We start from the raw sequence: 19,245 nt of genomic DNA, 5'->3' as shown, positions 1-19,245 counted from the left end.
CACCAAACATTATGGTCACTATTACCCAGGGGGTTCTGATTTTTACCCACTATAGGCTCTCGGTCATTATAGATCACTAGATCCAGTACAGCAGGGTTACTGGTTGGCTCCTCAACAACCTGTGAAAGTTACCTGACTGCCCAGTCTCGTACCTGACATCCTACAGTGAGTGCCACCTGGGGGCCGACAGTCGGTGCCTATTGGGATTAGTCTTTGCAAGTGAAGCAATCAGATCCACATTTCTAATTTTTCGATTGCTGCTTTGTAATGTTTGTAGAATTTATAGGTCCTTAAATAAATGTTCGTTGTCTCTTCAGCCACAGAAGGGACCTAAATGCTTTTTACTTTTTAATTTGCTCGTTAAGCAAATAAATTGAGAACAGAAATGATTTAATATCAGTTGCGATGACGACCATTTCTGTTATGTGTTTCAGAAAACCTCACGTCTCAATCAATATGTCGTAAGGAAACTCTTAAGGGCCAAAATTCACTTTTCCAAGTCTCTGTTGCCCCAGTGGGTATTTGCTTTTTGCACCAGACATTAAATAACATTATGGTCACTATTACCCGGGGGTTTTGGTTCTTGCACATTTGCTATAGGTTTTGGGTTGAGATCACTAGATCCAGTACAGCAGGGTTTCTGGTTGTCTCCTCATCAATCTCTGACAGTTACCTGCCCAGTCTCATATCTGACATCCTACAGTGAGTGCCTACAGTAAAGTGACTGTTGGGATTAGTCTTTGCCAGTGAAGCAATCAGCTCCTCATTTCTGACATTCAATTGCTGCTTTATAATGCCTGTAGTATTTATAGGTCCTAAAAGAAGTGTCCACGCATTTGCTATAAGTTCTGGGTTGTTAGAGATCACTAGATCCACTGTAACATGATTTCTGGTTGGCTCCTTAACAACCGGACAGTTACCTGCCCAGTCTCCTATTTGACATCCTGCAGTAAAGTGACTGTTGGGATTAGTCTTTGCCAGTGAAGCAATCAGCTCCCATTTTTGACAATCAATCGCTGCTTTATAATGTTTAACTGCCCCAGTCTTGTATTTGACATCCTCCATCGAGTCCCCGCAGCGTAAGTCCCCGCAGCGAGTACCCAATCAGCAAAAGACAATGACCACACCCACTCCATTTACTTTGGGTTTTTTTTTTGTTTGTTTTATTTCATTTCCAGACTAACCTACTTTTTTTTTATTTAATGCAAATTACAGATACCGGGTAACTATTTTGGAATTGTGTCACACAGAACAAAATGTATTTACAAAAGGGATGGAGGAAAGAGAGGCGGAGAGATTTCCGATTAGGCATACGTATATGAAAAATTAAAAAAAAAACCAAAAACAAATAACCCCTTCGCTGTGGGACGGCCTGCAGGGGGCGCAGAGGTGGAAAGAAATCGGGGGGTTCAGTCACGGAGGCATTCAAGTCGTAATGTTTTACACATCGGACAGGTTTCTGTAATGTGAGTGACGTGTTTCCTAGGTAACCAGTTCCTCGTGGGTGTGGCTATTTACCTTTTTTTTTGTTTTTTTTTCTTTTTCTTCTTACACATATTGGTTGGACCACCCTGGCGGATCCACCAGAAACACACATTATGGAAGCGGATATTACAAGCAAAGCAAAAAATATATATATGTATATATATTTATATAGAGAGGATATCACAGCTGAAGGCTACATTCTGAGCTCGCGCCCCGCTCCGACCCCCCCACCCCCCCCCCCCCCCCCCGCGGGGTAAGACTCCAAAATAAAACCCATTTATTGCAGGTTTTGCAAAACAAACGACACAATAGGGAAAATGCCCCCCCCATCGCCCCGGGTATGAGCCCGGCCGTGACAGGGGGCGCCCAGGACGGGGGGTACAGAAGGGTTCTGTGCTTATAACATTCCGCGGGGGGGCGCCGTCGCTCGCGTCTGTGTGTGGGTAGGAAGCCGGTGACGCGCAGGGAAAAAAATGGGGGAAACGCGTGGGACTTCCCATTGGATAGTGGGGGGGGGCGGCGGTGAGGATTTGGGCATTTCTATAGGTCACAATGCAATAAAGTGCATTTGCCAAGTCCGCGGTTACATCGGGGGGGGCAGCACGGTGATACCCCGGGCACTGCTGTACCAACCTCTGGCCACTGATTCTGGGCAGAAAGGGTTTTCGGGGGCAGTAAAATTCTGTCCCCCACCAGTACCCAGAATTCTGTACAGTGCCACAGCCACGAAGATGTTCCGGATGCGAGCCGGACGGTCCTGACCTGTATCTATCATGGGTGTCCGTGGATTGGGCAGTCTGATCAGCTGATGCACCATGTTGGCCAGTGTATGGGGGCAAGTTGGCCGGTGTATGGGGCAGCGGATCCGGAGGAAGGAGGAGCCTCTGCCCAGGGTGCCAGCCCAATGGGACACAACAACACAAAGGCAGCCATGTTCTATAGGGCCCCTTAATGGTATTGGTCCATTCCACTGGGGCAGATTATTCATGGGATGGGCAAGAAGAGCCTGGCCCTGGGGTCTCTAAAGCCAACGGGGTCAGCATTGTGCCCAGCTAAGGCCTATGCCCCCTGGGGAATGTGACTGGCAATATAAGGGCCCCCCAAGTCAGTTGGTGCCACAAACAGAGGTGCAATTAAACAAACTGGGGCAAACTAACCTTAATCTACACAGCGGAACATAAAAGCAAACAGCATGGAAACGGTTAAAACTTCCCAATATGCTTTGGGAACATCGGCGCACACAGTAAAACACTCGCTGGAGCACCGTATAAAACCATCTGCTAAGATCCAGTTTGAGCCAATGGAAGGCAAGGGGATCGGTAGGAGGGGCTTAGGGTTTCTGGATCTAATAAAATAAGGGGAGAGGAGGGGGGTAACTAAGAATTGTTGGGGCAAACAGGGCATCAGCTGGGCACAATTAACAGGAATATTCCATCCTAGTGATCACATGATACAGTGGGTAATGGAGCGCAAGCTCTGCGGCACTAAGCATGCTGAGTCGAATGTATCAAGGCGTCTGCCCCAGAGAATGTACCACTGGTTTCGAGGGGGGGGGGGAATAAGTAATTAAGTAAAGGGAGTTCCTCTGCGCCGGTAGCGGAAGCCTCACAGGAGGAGGCCAGGAGCGACTCCCCTCTAGTCTGATATTCTATCAACCCATTGGTGCATCTCAGGCAGAAAAAAATGGCTTCATATCCAACATTCTGCAAGGGAGGCAGATCTGGGCCTGGGAGGGGTAACTATAAATGCCACTGCTGGGGCATCTGGGCAAGGAACCGCTGCCTACAGGGACAGTTATTATAGTTCTACATGGAACAAACCAACTGTGAGGCTGAGGCGCCCCCTGCTGGGCAGAATACAAATCTACTGGTATCGCCTTGTATTTATACAGCATCTGATTGGCTAGACTCGGATTTATACAGTACCTGATTGGATAGCGTGTTCTGGGCACTTCAGCAGCTGCTGGGGCAGCAGGGCAAACGAACAGAGACTGGGGGCAGGTTTACTGCCAGGGCTGAGACACTGTACAAAGGGAATAAGCAGGGACTGGTGCCCGTCAGTAGCCAGAGGAAAGGGTGCCAGCCGGAGTAGGGGTGCCAGTGAGTCTGTGTGGGTGAAGCCCCCATTTATCTGCACCATTCCAAGCGTCAGTAGCAGCAGGGGGGGCAGTCTGACATGCGGGGGGGGGTAGTTGTGGCTACATATGCCCGTGCCATACACAGGCCGGACTTGCCACTGACAAACACAGGAGGCCGGAGGCATCTGCCATCCTAATGCCCTTGGGCGGCACAGGGTGAGGTAACTTGCTCCTGTTATAACAATGTATGGCTCATGTGTTAACTCCTCGGCGCCAGCGTACAGTGAAAGGGTTAATCCTTCTACGTCTCACAATCACACCCCCCCCCTGGATTTGGCAAAAACAGAAAAAAAAAAACTGACCAATTAACGACAGACTGGGAAAGCCAATGAAATGTATCTTTTGGCGACCCCCCCCGACAGCGAGGGGAAAGGAATGGGGGGGCTGCGCGTGCCTCTGAGCCGGGGGTTCAAGGGGGGGGGGGCGCACGGATGCAGGCTGTACAGGCTTCCAACCCGCGCACGTAACGCAATAAGGCACTCTGAGAATCAAACTGGTGTGGGGGGGCCCGTGGGGGGCTGCTGCAAACTGATGGAACCTCAAGAGCTTTCATTCTATGTATTCCGTACAGCCAACCCGTCCCTGACTACCACCAACCCCGGTGATTACAGCAGAATCCTTAGGGGGGGGAAAGCAGATGGGGGTGTGTGGGAGGAGCTTAGAGCGCGGCGGTGGCCTATACCAGCGCAGGAGAAGGTAACCAGTCCGAGGGAGAGAGGAGAGGCAAATAAAACAAAAAACAAACTTCACCTCTCGGCTCTCGCAAGGAAAACTCCATCGGAGTGAGATTTACAGAGAAAAAATTAAAAAAAAAAAAAAAAAATTAAAAAAAAAATCTGTATTTATAGATATTTTACAAGGTTAAATAACAATAATAAAAAAAAAACTGAACCACTAAAAATGAACAGAAGGTGGCGCTTCCTTTACAGTTTCAGCTTTATCCTTGGTGGGTGTGGCCAGTGTTTGCGAGTCCCAGGGACAGGGTGGGTGGCGCCCTCTCTCTGTTTCCCAACCCCCTTTGCTACTTTTTGCCCGTTTTTCCCGTGAGCGGCGCATGCGTGGGGGCTCAGGAGGAATTGGAGGCCGACGCGGAGGCTGCGTTGGTGCTCGTACAGCGCTCCCCGGTGCTCGTCTCTGCAAGGGAGAGAGATGGAGAGTCACTTTGGGCAGAAATACAGGGCAACAGGATCACTGGCAGGGAACTGCAGGCCGGCAATCCTTATATCTGCCTGACTGGGGCACAGTATCCGCCTGACTGGGGCACAGTATCCGCCTGACTGGGGCACAGTATCCGCCTGACTGGGGCACAGTATCCGCCTGACTGGGGCACAATATACAGAAGCCTTTGGGCTGTTTATAGGGAAACGGGATCACTAGCAGGGAACTGCAGGCCGGTAAGCCTTATATCTGTCTGACTGGGGTAAAACTGCCCAAGGGAAAGCTCTATAGTCACTTTATTGTCCCCTGAGCAGCAATAATACCGGCTGGGGGCAGCACAGGCAGGAAACTGATAACATGGGCAGTAAGCCTAGGGCTTGGGGCAATAAGCAACATAGTTTATATGTAGGGAAACCACTAGGACAATAAACTTGCTGTGGTGCCCGACACACTGCCTCCAAGCATCACAGTGTGAGTATAACCCCATTGGTCAGGGCCTGTGTAGTGTAAGGGGGTACAGAACCCCCCCCCGGAATCCTTGGCCCCCCCATACCAGCATAGGGACGTGGGAGTTGCCCCTCTCTGCTCACCTGATGCCGATGTCGAGTTTGACGGCGTGGGCACGGAGGCCTGGTTCCGAGCATGGGCAGGGATGAGAATAGAAGAGAGGGAAGGATTGCTTGACAGCTCTGTAGTAAAGAAGAAGAAGAAGAGAAGCTGCCTCAGTCTCGGCACTGGCCGGGGCACCCACAGACTGTGGGGCAGATTTATTATAAGGTGTAACATACATCCCCGGTGTTGCTGCCCATAGCAACCAATCAGCAATTACATTTGAACCTACGCGTTAGAAAATAAAAGCAAAGATCTGATTGGGCGCTATCGGGAACATCACCAGGGACGAGTCTATACATTAACCCCCGACTCCCAGCAGCCCTTTCCCTATTGGGCGGAAGGGAGACGCGTTACCTTGAGTGGTAAAGTTGAAGAGAGCAGGGAATTCGCGCCCGTTGGGCAGTTTCAGATTGGGGTCCCGCAGTTCGTCGAAGAAGGAGTGGGCGCAGGCATCCAATGGGGTGAGGCGGGCAGTGGGCGTGTACTCCAGCAGCCGACTGCACAGGGCGATGGCCTCGGGAGGGGTGCGCGCCCGGAACACCTGCAAAAAGACATAACCCTTTAAAGATAAAAAAAAAAAATACAGATCTGACTGAGTGCTGGGATCGTATCCCTGATCGGGGGTGGAGCAGATGGGATGGAGGCGGAGCCTTCTGCACCTACACTAACTGCCCCTGTAACAGTGCCCCCTGCTGGCCAACAATTTCCCCATCAATCCCCACTGACAGTTTGGTTTAGAGGGCCCCTCCCTCTGTCTGTCAATCATAAAGTGCTGGAGAAAACACAGCAGCCAATCCCAAGCAGTGGGAGGGGCCTACAGAGCATAATGGGGAGAGCCAACCCATCCCTTTAATGAAATCTATTCACAGTCCTACAATCTGCCCCAAAACGTGTCCCACCATCATAAAAAGTGCTCTTATCTGCCCCAGTCCTACCCCAACAGCCATACTATGATCTCTTCCCTATATCTGCCCCAGTCCTACCCCAACAGCCATACTGTGATCTCTTCCCTATATCTGCCCCAGTCCTACCCCAACAGCCATACTGTGATCTCTTCCCTATATCTGCCCCAGTCCTACCCCAACAGCCATACTGTGATCTCTTCCCTATATCTGCCCCAGTCCTACCCCAACAGCCATACTGTGATCTCTTCCCTATATCTGCCCCAGTCCTACCCCAACAGCCATACTGTGATCTCTTCCCTATATCTGCCCCAGTCCTACCCAACAGCCATACTGTGATCTCTTCCCTATATCTGCCCCAGTCCTACCCCAACAGCCATACTGTGATCTCTTCCCTATATCTGCCCCAGTCCTACCCCAACAGCCATACTATGATCTCTTCCCTATATCTGCCCCAGTCCTACCCCAACAGCCATACTATGATCTCTTCCCTATATCTGCCCCAGTCCTACCCCAACAGCCATACTGTGATCTCTTCCCTATATCTGCCCCAGTCCTACCCCAACAGCCATACTATGATCTCTTCCCTATATCTGCCCCAGTCCTACCCCAACAGCCATACTGTGATCTCTTCCCTATATCTGCCCCAGTCCTACCCCAACAGCCATACTATGATCTCTTCCCTATATCTGCCCCAGTCCTACCCCAACAGCCATACTGTGATCTCTTCCCTATATCTGCCCCAGTCCTACCCCAACAGCCATACTGTGATCTCTTCCTATATCTGCCCCAGTCCTACCCCAACAGCCATACTGTGATCTCTTCCCTATATCTGCCCCAGTCCTACCCCAACAGCCATACTATGATCTCTTCCCTATATCTGCCCCAGTCCTACCCCAACAGCCATACTGTGATCTCTTCCCTATATCTGCCCCAGTCCTACCCCAACAGCCATACTGTGATCTCTTCCCTATATCTGCCCCAGTCCTACCCCAACAGCCATACTATGATCTCTTCCCTATATCTGCCCCAGTCCTACCCCAACAGCCATACTGTGATCTCTTCCCTATATCTGCCCCAGTCCTACCCCAACAGCCATACTATGATCTCTTCCCTATATCTGCCCCAGTCCTACCCCAACAGCCATACTATGATCTCTTCCCTATATCTGCCCCAGTCCTACCCCAACAGCCATACTATGATCTCTTCCCTATATCTGCCCCAGTCCTACCCCAACAGCCATACTATGATCTCTCCCTATATCTGCCCCAGTCCTACCCCAACAGCCATACTGTGATCTCTTCCCTATATCTGCCCCAGTCCTACCCCAACAGCCATACTGTGATCTCTTCCCTATATCTGCCCCAGTCCTACCCCAACAGCCATACTATGATCTCTTCCCTATATCTGCCCCAGTCCTACCCCAACAGCCATACTATGATCTCTTCCCTATATCTGCCCCAGTCCTACCCCAACAGCCATACTGTGATCTCTTCCCTATATCTGCCCCAGTCCTACCCCAACAGCCATACTATGATCTCTTCCCTATATCTGCCCCAGTCCTACCCCAACAGCCATACTGTGATCTCTTCCCTATATCTGCCCCAGTCCTACCCCAACAGCCATACTGTGATCTCTTCCCTATATCTGCCCCAGTCCTACCCCAACAGCCATACTGTGATCTCTTCCCTATATCTGCCCCAGTCCTACCCCAACAGCCATACTATGATCTCTTCCCTATATCTGCCCCAGTCCTACCCCAACAGCCATACTATGATCTCTTCCCTATATCTGCCCCAGTCCTACCCCAACAGCCATACTATGATCTCTTCCCTATATCTGCCCCAGTCCTACCCCAACAGCCATACTATGATCTCTTCCCTATATCTGCCCCAGTCCTACCCCAACAGCCATACTGTGATCTCTTCCCTATATCTGCCCAGTCCTACCCCAACAGCCATACTGTGATCTCTTCCCTATATCTGCCCCAGTCCTACCCCAACAGCCATACTGTGATCTCTTCCCTATATCTGCCCCAGTCCTACCCCAACAGCCATACTATGATCTCTTCCCTATATCTGCCCCAGTCCTACCCCAACAGCCATACTGTGATCTCTTCCCTATATCTGCCCCAGTCCTACCCCAACAGCCATACTGTGATCTCTTCCCTATATCTGCCCCAGTCCTACCCCAACAGCCATACTATGATCTCTTCCCTATATCTGCCCCAGTCCTACCCCAACAGCCATACTATGATCTCTTCCCTATATCTGCCCCAGTCCTACCCCAACAGCCATACTGTGATCTCTTCCCTATATCTGCCCCAGTCCTACCCCAACAGCCATACTGTGATCTCTTCCCTATATCTGCCCCAGTTCTACCCCAACAGCCATACTATGATCTCTTCCCTATATCTGCCCCAGTCCTACCCCAACAGCCATACTGTGATCTCTTCCCTATATCTGCCCCAGTCCTACCCCAACAGCCATACTGTGATCTCTTCCCTATATCTGCCCCAGTCCTACCCCAACAGCCATACTGTGATCTCTTCCCTATATCTGCCCCAGTCCTACCCCAACAGCCATACTGTGATCTCTTCCCTATATCTGCCCCAGTCCTACCCCAACAGCCATACTGTGATCTCTTCCCTATATCTGCCCCAGTCCTACCCCAACAGCCATACTGTGATCTCTTCCCTATATCTGCCCCAGTCCTACCCCAACAGCCATACTGTGATCTCTCCCTATATCCCTCATCTGCCCATCCCCAACAGCCATACTATGATCTCTTCCCTATATCTGCCCCAGTCCTACCCCAACAGCCATACTATGATCTCTTCCCTATATCTGCCCCAGTCCTACCCCAACAGCCATACTATGATCTCTTCCCTATATCTGCCCCAGTCCTACCCCAACAGCCATACTGTGATCTCTTCCCTATATCTGCCCCAGTCCTACCCCAACAGCCATACTGTGATCTCTTCCCTATATCTGCCCCAGTCCTACCCCAACAGCCATACTATGATCTCTTCCCTATATCTGCCCCAGTCCTACCCCAACAGCCATACTATGATCTCTTCCCTATATCTGCCCCAGTCCTACCCCAACAGCCATACTATGATTTCTTCCCTATATCTGCCCCAGTCCTACCCCAACAGCCATACTATGATCTCTTCCCTATATCTGCCCCAGTCCTACCCCAACAGCCATACTATGATCTCTTCCCTATATCTGCCCCAGTCCTACCCCAACAGCCATACTATGATCTCTTCCCTATATCTGCCCCAGTCCTACCCCAACAGCCATACTATGATCTCTTCCCTATATCTGCCCCAGTCCTACCCCAACAGCCATACTGTGATCTCTTCCCTATATGTGCCCCAGTCCTACCCCAACAGCCATACTATGATTTCTTCCCTATATCTGCCCCAGTCCTACCCCAACAGCCATACTATGATCTCTTCCCTATATCTGCCCCAGTCCTACCCCAACAGCCATACTATGATCTCTTCCCTATATCTGCCCCAGTCCTACCCCAACAGCCATACTATGATCTCTTCCCTATATCTGCCCCAGTCCTACCCCAACAGCCATACTATGATCTCTTCCCTATATCTGCCCCAGTCCTACCCCAACAGCCATACTATGATCTCTTCCCTATATCTGCCCCAGTCCTACCCCAACAGCCATACTGTGATCTCTTCCCTATATCTGCCCCAGTCCTACCCCAACAGCCATACTGTGATCTCTTCCCTATATCTGCCCCAGTCCTACCCCAACAGCCATACTATGATCTCTTCCCTATATCTGCCCCAGTCCTACCCCAACAGCCATACTGTGATCTCTTCCCTATATCTGCCCCAGTCCTACCCCAACAGCCATACTATGATCTCTTCCCTATATCTGCCCCAGTCCTACCCCAACAGCCATACTATGATCTCTTCCCTATATCTGCCCCAGTCCTACCCCAACAGCCATACTGTGATCTCTTCCCTATATCTGCCCCAGTCCTACCCCAACAGCCATACTGTGATCTCTTCCCTATATCTGCCCCAGTCCTACCCCAACAGCCATACTGTGATCTCTTCCCTATATCTGCCCCAGTCCTACCCCAACAGCCTGTTGAGGAGCCCAGAAGGAATGGGTCACCTGTAGAATCTACACAGATGAGGGCAAATATTCCCTCTAATGCCCACAGAACCAATGGCTGCAGTAAGAAACCCATAGTGGCAATATGTTGGTTCTGGTTCCATTAAGAAGTATATGTACGGTACTGTACAAAAAATGGTGGGTAGGTGCCACCAGAGGGCGCCCACTCCCTGGGGTAACAGCCTGCCTATGTGCCATGCACAGGGGTAATACTGGGGCACCAGCCTGGGTTACGCTATGGCTCCCACACAATAAGCTGCCCAACCTATATCCAGACCCTAGCCACTCTGCCCCCAGCAAGCAGCCATATTGCCATGGAGCTGACATGGAGCTGGGATGGTACCATGCACATGCAGCCACGGGGCCACGGAACTCACCTTTGTCCAAGGATGCGCCTTAATCTGTGGGAACTTGAATTCAGTGTAGTTGGGGTTCATTTCTCGGATCTGCTCTCGAGTCGGGGTACCCAGAACCTGAAAGGAACGAGGAAAAGATGAAAAGCGAAACCAGGTAGAGTTATGTGCATACACAGGGGCCCGGAAAAACTACCCCCCTACTGGCCCGGAAGGGCAGCTTTCCCTATGTTGGTATTACCCGCCCATTCCTGCCCCCAGAAGCACTGACCTTGCCCCTACCACTCATACTGTACTGTCTATGGGAATCACTATGGCACCTCCTACCCATATGTATAAATACAAATATACAGAGAAGGAATGTTCTGGGCACACAATATGCTGTACCCCCATACTGTACTGTCTAAGGGAAACACTATGGCACCCCCTACCCATATGTATAAATACAAATATACAGAGAAGGAATGTTCTGGGCACACAATAAGCTGTACCCCCATACTGTACTGTCTAAGGGAAACACTATGGCACCCCCTACCCATATGTATAAATACAAATATACAGAGAAGGAATGTTCTGGGCACACAATAAGCTGTACCCCCATACTGTACTGTCTAAGGGAAACACTATGGCACCCCCTACCCATATGTATAAATACAAATATACAGAGAAGGAATGTTCTGGGCACACAATAAGCTGTACCCCCATACTGTACTGTCTATGGGAATCACTATGGCACCTCCTACCCATATGTATAAATACAAATATACAGAGAAGGAATGTTCTGGGCACACAATAAGCTGTACCCCCATACTGTACTGTCTATGGGAATCACTATGGCACCTCCTACCCATATGTATAAATACAAATATACAGAGAAGGAATGTTCTGGGCACACAATAAGCTGTACCCCCATACTGTACTGTCTATGGGAATCACTATGGCACCTCCTACCCATATGTATAAATACAAATATACAGAGAAGGAATGTTCTGGGCACACAATAAGCTGTACCCCCATACTGTACTGTCTAAGGGAAACACTATGGCACCCCCTACCCATATGTATAAATACAAATATACAGAGAAGGAATGTTCTGGGCACACAATAAGCTGTACCCCCATACTGTACTGTCTATGGGAATCACTATGGCACCTCCTACCCATATGTATAAATACAAATATACAGAGAAGGAATGTTCTGGGCACACAATAAGCTGTACCCCCATACTGTACTGTCTATGGGAATCACTATGGCACCTCCTACCCATATGTATAAATACAAATATACAGAGAAGGAATGTTCTGGGCACACAATAAGCTGTACCCCCATACTGTACTGTCTATGGGAATCACTATGGCACCTCCTACCCATATGTATAAATACAAATATACAGAGAAGGAATGTTCTGGGCACACAATAAGCTGTACCCCCATACTGTACTGTCTAAGGGAAACACTATGGCACCCCCTACCCATATTCCCAGGGGTTACGTCACTAGCACTTGTGATGCTCCCCTCACCCCTGGCGGAGAAGCTGAAGGGCATCAATGGAAGCTAAATATAGCGCCGACGCCATGGCACGGAGGTGACATATTAGAAAGCAGCAGAATGAGCAGAGTTAAGATTTCCTGGGTGCCAACGGCCTCGAAGGGAGGCGACACTGTCACACAAATAATTAGTTAATTAGCATTCCCCTGTACTAAGCACAATTCAGCAGGAACAGCCCCCTAAGTTTGCTCATAGCCTGTACAGAGAGATACCATAAAACTATGGCACATAGGGATTCCCCTGTACTAAGCACAATTCAGCAGGAACAGCCCCCTAAGTTTGCTCATAGCCTGTACAGAGAGATACCATAAAACTATGGCACATAGGGATTCCCCCTGTACTAAGCACAATTCAGCAGGAACAGCCCCCTAAGTTTGCTCATAGCCTGTACAGAGAGATACCATAAAACTATGGCACATAGGGATTCCCCTGTACTAAGCACAATTCAGCAGGAACAGCCCCCTAAGTTTGCCCATAGCCTGTACAGAGAGATACCATAAAACTATGGCACATAGGGATTCCCCTGTACTAAGCACAATTCAGCAGGAACAGCCCCCTAAGTTTGCTCATAGCCTGTACAGAGAGATACCATAAAACTATGGCACATAGGGATTCCCCTGTACTAAGCACAATTCAGCAGGAACAGCCCCCTAGGTTTGCTCATAGCCTGTACAGAGAGATACTATTAGTAAGTTCACCCTTTTCCCTACACTGGGAGGAAATGCCCCCCCCCCCCCCCGGCTGACATGTACATATCCTTGCTTGCACGCTGCCAGGCCTGGGGGCCACAGATGGGTGGTATCAGCAGCCCTGGGGGGTTATGGGAAGTCTCAGGTGTCGCTGTGCAGGATTCTGCTTGTTCTGGAATCTGCAAATCTCCCCGGTTTCCTGCATGACACAGTGCGGAGGGGCAAGTACAAACCAGAGCCCTGCCCCCGCCCCCCCGAGCTACAGACGTGGGGCATTTAGAGGGCATTAAGGGTACTAGTGAGCAGCAGTCACATTGGCTACTGCTTATAATAAAGGGGGGCAGGATTATCCCCCATTAACCTACCCGGACAGGTCAGTGACAGACTAACACCCAGCTGGTTAACGTGCTGCGGAACTGTACCCAGAGTGCACTGGGGCTGCCTTTATATAACCCACGCCTGGTTGGTAGATAATCAGCTTTAATATTCCATTTACCTGCAGCGACGGGATTAGTGCCGCTCTGCCCCGAGCAAAACAAGTTCTAATGCGCAAATATATTTGTGTTTATGGGCAGAAGCGGGAGATTATTACTGTATTATACACAAATCATATCCTTATAATCGCTGCTCGGCAACGTCATTGGCTAGAAGTGTCACGTGACTCACTTGTGCATTATAATAATGTAACTTTGTACCATAGGAAGATATTAGAAGCCCCCTGGGGGTTCCATGACCAGTGTAATAGCGCTTTATATGGCCGTGGAACCCTTCTGTGACTAGTAATATCCTTATATTATACAACAGGGGGTGCATTATAATAATGTAACTTTGTACCATAGGAAGATATTAGAAGCCCCCTGGGAGTTCCATGACCAGTGTAATAGCGCTCTATATGGCCGTGGAACCCTTCTGTGACTAGTAATATCCTTATATTATACAACAGGGGGTGCATTATAATAATGTAACTTTGTACCATAGGAAGATATTAGAAGCCCCCTGGGGGTTCCATGACCAGTGTAATAGCGCTCTATATGGCCGTGGAACCCTTCTGTGACTAGTAATATCCTTATATTATACAACAGGGGGTGCATTATAATAATGTAACTTTGTACCATAGGAAGATATTAGAAGCCCCCTGGGAGTTCCATGACCAGTGTAATAGCGCTCTATATGGCCGTGGAACCCTTCTGTGACTAGTAATATCCTTATATTACACAACAGGGGGTGCATTATAATAATGTAACTTTGTACCATAGGAAGATTTTAGAAGTCCCCTGGGAGTTCCATGACCAGTGTAATAGCGCTCTATATGGCCGTGGAACCCTTCTGTGACTTGTAATATCCTTATATTATACAACAGGGGGTGTGTTATTCACTATATATTAGACTTTATAAAGCCCCTACAATTTATTCATTCTAAGCAACTTTTCAATTGGTCTTCATTATTTATTTTTCATTGTTTTTTAATTGTTTGCCTTCTTCTTCCGACTCTTTGCAGCTTTCAAATGGGGGTCACTGACCCCGGCAGCCAAACCCTATTGCTCTGTGAGGCTCCAGTTTTACTGTTACTTTTTATTCCTTATCTTCCTGTAAAGCCCCTCCCCTATTCATATTCCCATCTCTCATTTAAACCACTGCCTGGCTGCTAGGGTAAAAAAGACCCTAGCAACCACATAGTTGCTATAATACCAAACAGAGAACACAAAAAGCTAAAAAAAAATCTGAAACAATAAAAAAATTTAAAAAACAAAGACCAATTGCAATTTCTCTCAGATTATCAATGTCTTTGTCTACTAAAAGTTGATGTAAAGGTGAACTACCCCTTTAACTGGCAGCACAGCTGAATAGTAACTATTGCTAGGGTCCAATTTAACCTAGCAACCAGGCAGTGGTTTGAGAGAGAGACGGGAATATGAATAGGGGAGGGGCTGAATAGAAAGATAAGGAATAAAAAGTAATAATAACAATAAAACTGGAGCCTCACAGAGCAATAGGGTTTGGCTGCCGGGGTCAGTGACCCCCATTTGAGAGCTGCAAAGAGTCAGAATAGGAAGGCAAATACCTCAAAAACTACAACAAATAAAAAATGAAGACCAATTGAAAAGTTGCTAAGAATAATCCATTCTATAACATACTGACAGTATAACCAACCTTCCAACCTGCTCTCTTACCTTGATTATCTCAACCAGCTGATCCACGCCGCTGTCCCCAGGGAAGATGGGCTGACCCAGCAGCAGCTCGGCCAATACGCAGCCTGCTGACCACACGTCTGGGGGGGGGAGAGAAGGAGCAAATATCAGGCAATGACTGGTACCAGTGTGTGAGTCTATGGTAAATGTAAGCCATACAATAAAGCAAAAGCAAGGGTTGCTATGGTTACAGGAGAGTTCTAGGGCAGGTCTTGGTAATATCCGTAATCTTTGCAGCACTGCCGTTATCCAAAGTGTTTAGAGGATTCCCCTATAGTGGTCGCTGCATGCTCCCCCTAGTGGCACAATGCAGAATAACACACGGTAACATTTCTAAGCCACGAAAGAGCAAAGGGCTGAACGTACCAATACTGGAAGTGTAATCGGTGGCTCCAAAGATCAACTCTGGGGCCCTGTAGTACCGGGAGCAGATGTAGGACACGTTGGGCTCTCCGCGTACCAGCTGCTTGGCACTGAAACAGACACAAGGGATATCAGAGCGGAACAACAGACTGTACAGGCAGCGCCCCCTCTGGAATTAACACTTATAGCGAGAGTCTGCGTGTAGCCGGGAGCGGGGTACAGCTGAACCCCATGTACAGTGTGGGCACCGGGCACCATGAAGCACATTTACCCCAGTCCCTTCCTATAAACAGCAAATCAGTTGCACGGGGGGCAGGTAAGGCCGCAGCAGTACAGCGGTTACACGGCTACTGACAGCCGAGGGTTAATGGCAAAGGGGGGTTATACATAGAGCGCTGCTAATCGTAGCACTGCCCGCCTACTCTGTGCCAACGATCTGCCCACACAGGGAAGTGATCTCATTATCCCCGAGACACAATTAGCTGGGGGAATTCACTGGCACGTCAGGCGTGTCCGGGTAAGTAGGGCCCAGGGGTAGGTGGGTAACCATTACATGATACCCAGCCGGGTAATAGGGCCCCTGGTAGTGGCAGGGGTAGGTGGGTAACCATTATATGATACCCAGCTGGGTAAGTAGGGCCCCTGGTACTGGCAGGGGTAGGTGGGTAACCATTATATGATACCCAGCCGGGTAAGTAGGGCCCCTGGTACTGGCAGGGGTAGGAGGTAACCATTATATGATACCCAGCCGGGTAAGTAGGGCCCCTGGTACTGGTAGGGGTAGGTGGGTAACCATTATACGATACCCAGCCGGGTAAGTAGGACTCCTGGTACTGGCAGGGGTAGGTGGGTAACCATTATACGATACCCAGCCGGGTAAGTAGGACTCCTGGTACTGGCAGGGGTAGGTGGGTAACCATTATACGATACCCAGCTGGGTAAGTAGGGCCCCTGGTACTGGCAGGGGTAGGTGGGTAACCATTATATGATACCCAGCTGGGTAAGTAGGGCCCCTGGTACTGGCAGGGGTAGGTGGATAACCATTATATGATACCCAGCTGGGTAAGCAGGGCTCCTGGTACTGGCAGGGGTAGGTGGGTAACCATTATATGATACCCAGCTGGGTAAGTAGGGCTCCTGGTACTGGCAGGGGTAGGTGGATAACCATTATATGATACCCAGCTGGGTAAGTAGGGCTCCTGGTACTGGCAGGGGTAAGTGGCAACAATGCCAGGGGCAACAAGATGAAGGGGCAGCACTTACCTGCCAAAGTCACACAGCTTGAGTACAGCAGTTTCTGGGTCCAGCAGAAGGTTCTGTGGTTTGATATCCCGGTGGCAGATCCCAAAGGAATGGATGTAGGCTAAACTGCGGAACAGCTGGTACATGTACAACTGCCGGGCAAGAACAGAGAGGGGTGAGTGGCCCCTGGGTACCGAGGTGCAGGCTCAGGGGCATACAGGAACCCACAGGCCTGGGTAGCACCTTGTTGCCCAATGATCCCTATATACAACACAGCCTGGCATGCCAGCCCATTAACCCTTTTGGCTCCCCAGTTTGCCCAGCTATATCTCCCCCACACACAGACCAATGGCCATGCAGCTTAGTGGGGGTACTTACCTTGACATAGATCATGGGGAGCGCCTGCTTAGCCCGGCTGTAATGTCTGGCCACTCTGTACACAGTTTCGGGAACGTAGTCCAGCACCAAGTTGAGGTACACTTCGTCCTTCTGCAAAGGAAAGAGGGGGGGCACTGAGTAATGGGGTCTGGGCTCTCAGGGTTACATCACATTACAAAGACGGGGGGCCCTGAGTAATGGGGGCTCTCAGGGTTACATCACATTACAAAGACGGGGGGCCCTGAGTAATGGGGGCTCTCAGGGTTACATCACATTACAAAGACGGGGGGCACTGAGTAATGGGGTCTGGGCTCTCAGGGTTACATCACATTACAAAGACGGGGGGCCCTGAGTAATGGGGGCTCTCAGGGTTACATCACATTACAAAGACGGGGGGAGCTGAGTAATGGGGGCTCTCAGGGTTACATCACATTACAAAGAGGGGGGCCGCTGAGTAATGGGGGCTCTCAGGGTTACATCACATTACAAAGACGGGGGGAGCTGAGTAATGGGGGCTCTCAGGGTTACATCACATTACAAAGACAGGGGGAGCTGAGTAATGGGGGCTCTCAGGGTTACATCACATTACAAAGACGGGGGGAGCTGAGTAATGGGGGCTCTCAGGGTTACATCACATTACAAAGACGGGGGGCGCTGAGTAATGGGGGGCTCTCAGGGTTACATCACATTACAAAGACGGGGGGAGCTGAGTAATGGGGGCTCTCAGGGTTACATCACATTACAAAGAGGGGGGCCGCTGAGTAATGGGGGCTCTCAGGGTTACATCACATTACAAAGACGGGGGGAGCTGAGTAATGGGGGCTCTCAGGGTTACATCACATTACAAAGACGGGGGGAGCTGAGTAATGGGGGCTCCCAGGGTTACATCACATTACAAAGACGGGGGGCGCTGAGTAATGGGGGGCTCTCAGGGTTACATCACATTACAAAGACGGGGGGAGCTGAGTAATGGGGGCTCTCAGGGTTACATCACATTACAAAGAGGGGGGCCGCTGAGTAATGGGGGCTCTCAGGGTTACATCACATTACAAAGACGGGGGGCACCGAGTAATGGGGGCTCTCAGGGTTACATCACATTACAAAGACGGGGGGGCGCTGAGTAATGGGGACTCTCAGGGTTACATCACATTACAAAGACGGGGGGCCCTGAGTAATGGGGGCTCTCAGGGTTACATCACATTACAAAGACGGGGGGGCCCTGAGTAATGGGGGCTCTCAGGGTTACATCACATTACAAAGACGGGGGGGCCCTGAGTAATGGGGGCTCTCAGGGTTACATCACATTACAAAGACGGGGGGGCGCTGAGTAATGGGGACTCTCAGGGTTACATCACATTACAAAGACGGGGGGAGCTGAGTAATGGGGGCTCTCAGGGTTACATCACATTACAAAGACGGGGGGGCCCTGAGTAATGGGGGCTCTCAGGGTTACATCACATTACAAAGACGGTGGGGCGCTGAGTAATGGGGACTCTCAGGGTTACATCACATTACAAAGACGGGGGGGCGCTGAGTAATGGGGGCTCTCAGGGTTACATCACATTACAAAGACGGGGGGCACCGAGTAATGGGGGCTCTCAGGGTTACATCACATTACAAAGACGGGGGGCGCTGAGTAATGGGGGCTCTCAGGGTTACATCACATTACAAAGACGGGGGGAGCTGAGTAATGGGGGCCGGGCTCTCAGGGTTACATCACATTACAAAGACGGGGGGCCCTGAGTAATGGGGGCTCTCAGGGTTACATCACATTACAAAGACGGGGGGAGCTGAGTAATGGGGGCTCTCAGGGTTACATCACATTACAAAGACGGGGGGCGCTGAGTAATGGGGGCCGGGCTCTCAGGGTTACATCACATTACAAAGACGGGGGGCGCTGAGTAATGGGGGCTCTCAGGGTTACATCACATTACAAAGACGGGGGGAGCTGAGTAATGGGGGCTCTCAGGGTTACATCACATTACAAAGACGGGGGGAGCTGAGTAATGGGGGCTCTCAGGGTTACATCACATTACAAAGAC

General features: G+C 50.0%; 1 protein-coding gene across 2 annotated transcripts in view; it reads right to left on the bottom strand.

The window, feature by feature from the left end:
- Positions 1-1,143: 1,143 nt before the first annotated feature.
- gsk3b (glycogen synthase kinase 3 beta) overlaps positions 1,144-19,245 on the bottom strand; it is a 47,121-nt gene continuing 29,019 nt past the window's right edge. The window contains exons 4-11 of one of the 2 annotated variants that reach the window (XM_018090179.2): positions 17,204-17,314; positions 16,847-16,977; positions 15,587-15,693; positions 15,203-15,300; positions 10,820-10,915; positions 5,747-5,951; positions 5,371-5,469; positions 1,144-4,756 (exon numbers count right to left, since the gene is read on the bottom strand). In XM_018090179.2, the coding sequence (XP_017945668.1) occupies positions 4,689-4,756; positions 5,371-5,469; positions 5,747-5,951; positions 10,820-10,915; positions 15,203-15,300; positions 15,587-15,693; positions 16,847-16,977; positions 17,204-17,314 (915 nt within the window). In that variant the 3' untranslated portion in view covers positions 1,144-4,688. The remainder of the gene's footprint in view (positions 4,757-5,370; positions 5,470-5,746; positions 5,952-10,819; positions 10,916-15,202; positions 15,301-15,586; positions 15,694-16,846; positions 16,978-17,203; positions 17,315-19,245) is intronic. The other variant, XM_018090180.2, reaches the window with a different exon arrangement.

The sequence above is a fragment of the Xenopus tropicalis genome, chromosome 2 (genome assembly GCF_000004195.4).
Source record: "Xenopus tropicalis strain Nigerian chromosome 2, UCB_Xtro_10.0, whole genome shotgun sequence".
NCBI classification, from domain to species: domain Eukaryota; kingdom Metazoa; phylum Chordata; class Amphibia; order Anura; family Pipidae; genus Xenopus; species Xenopus tropicalis.
The sequence above is the reverse complement of the archived record's forward strand: the minus strand, read 5'-3'. Positions and strand labels throughout refer to the sequence as shown.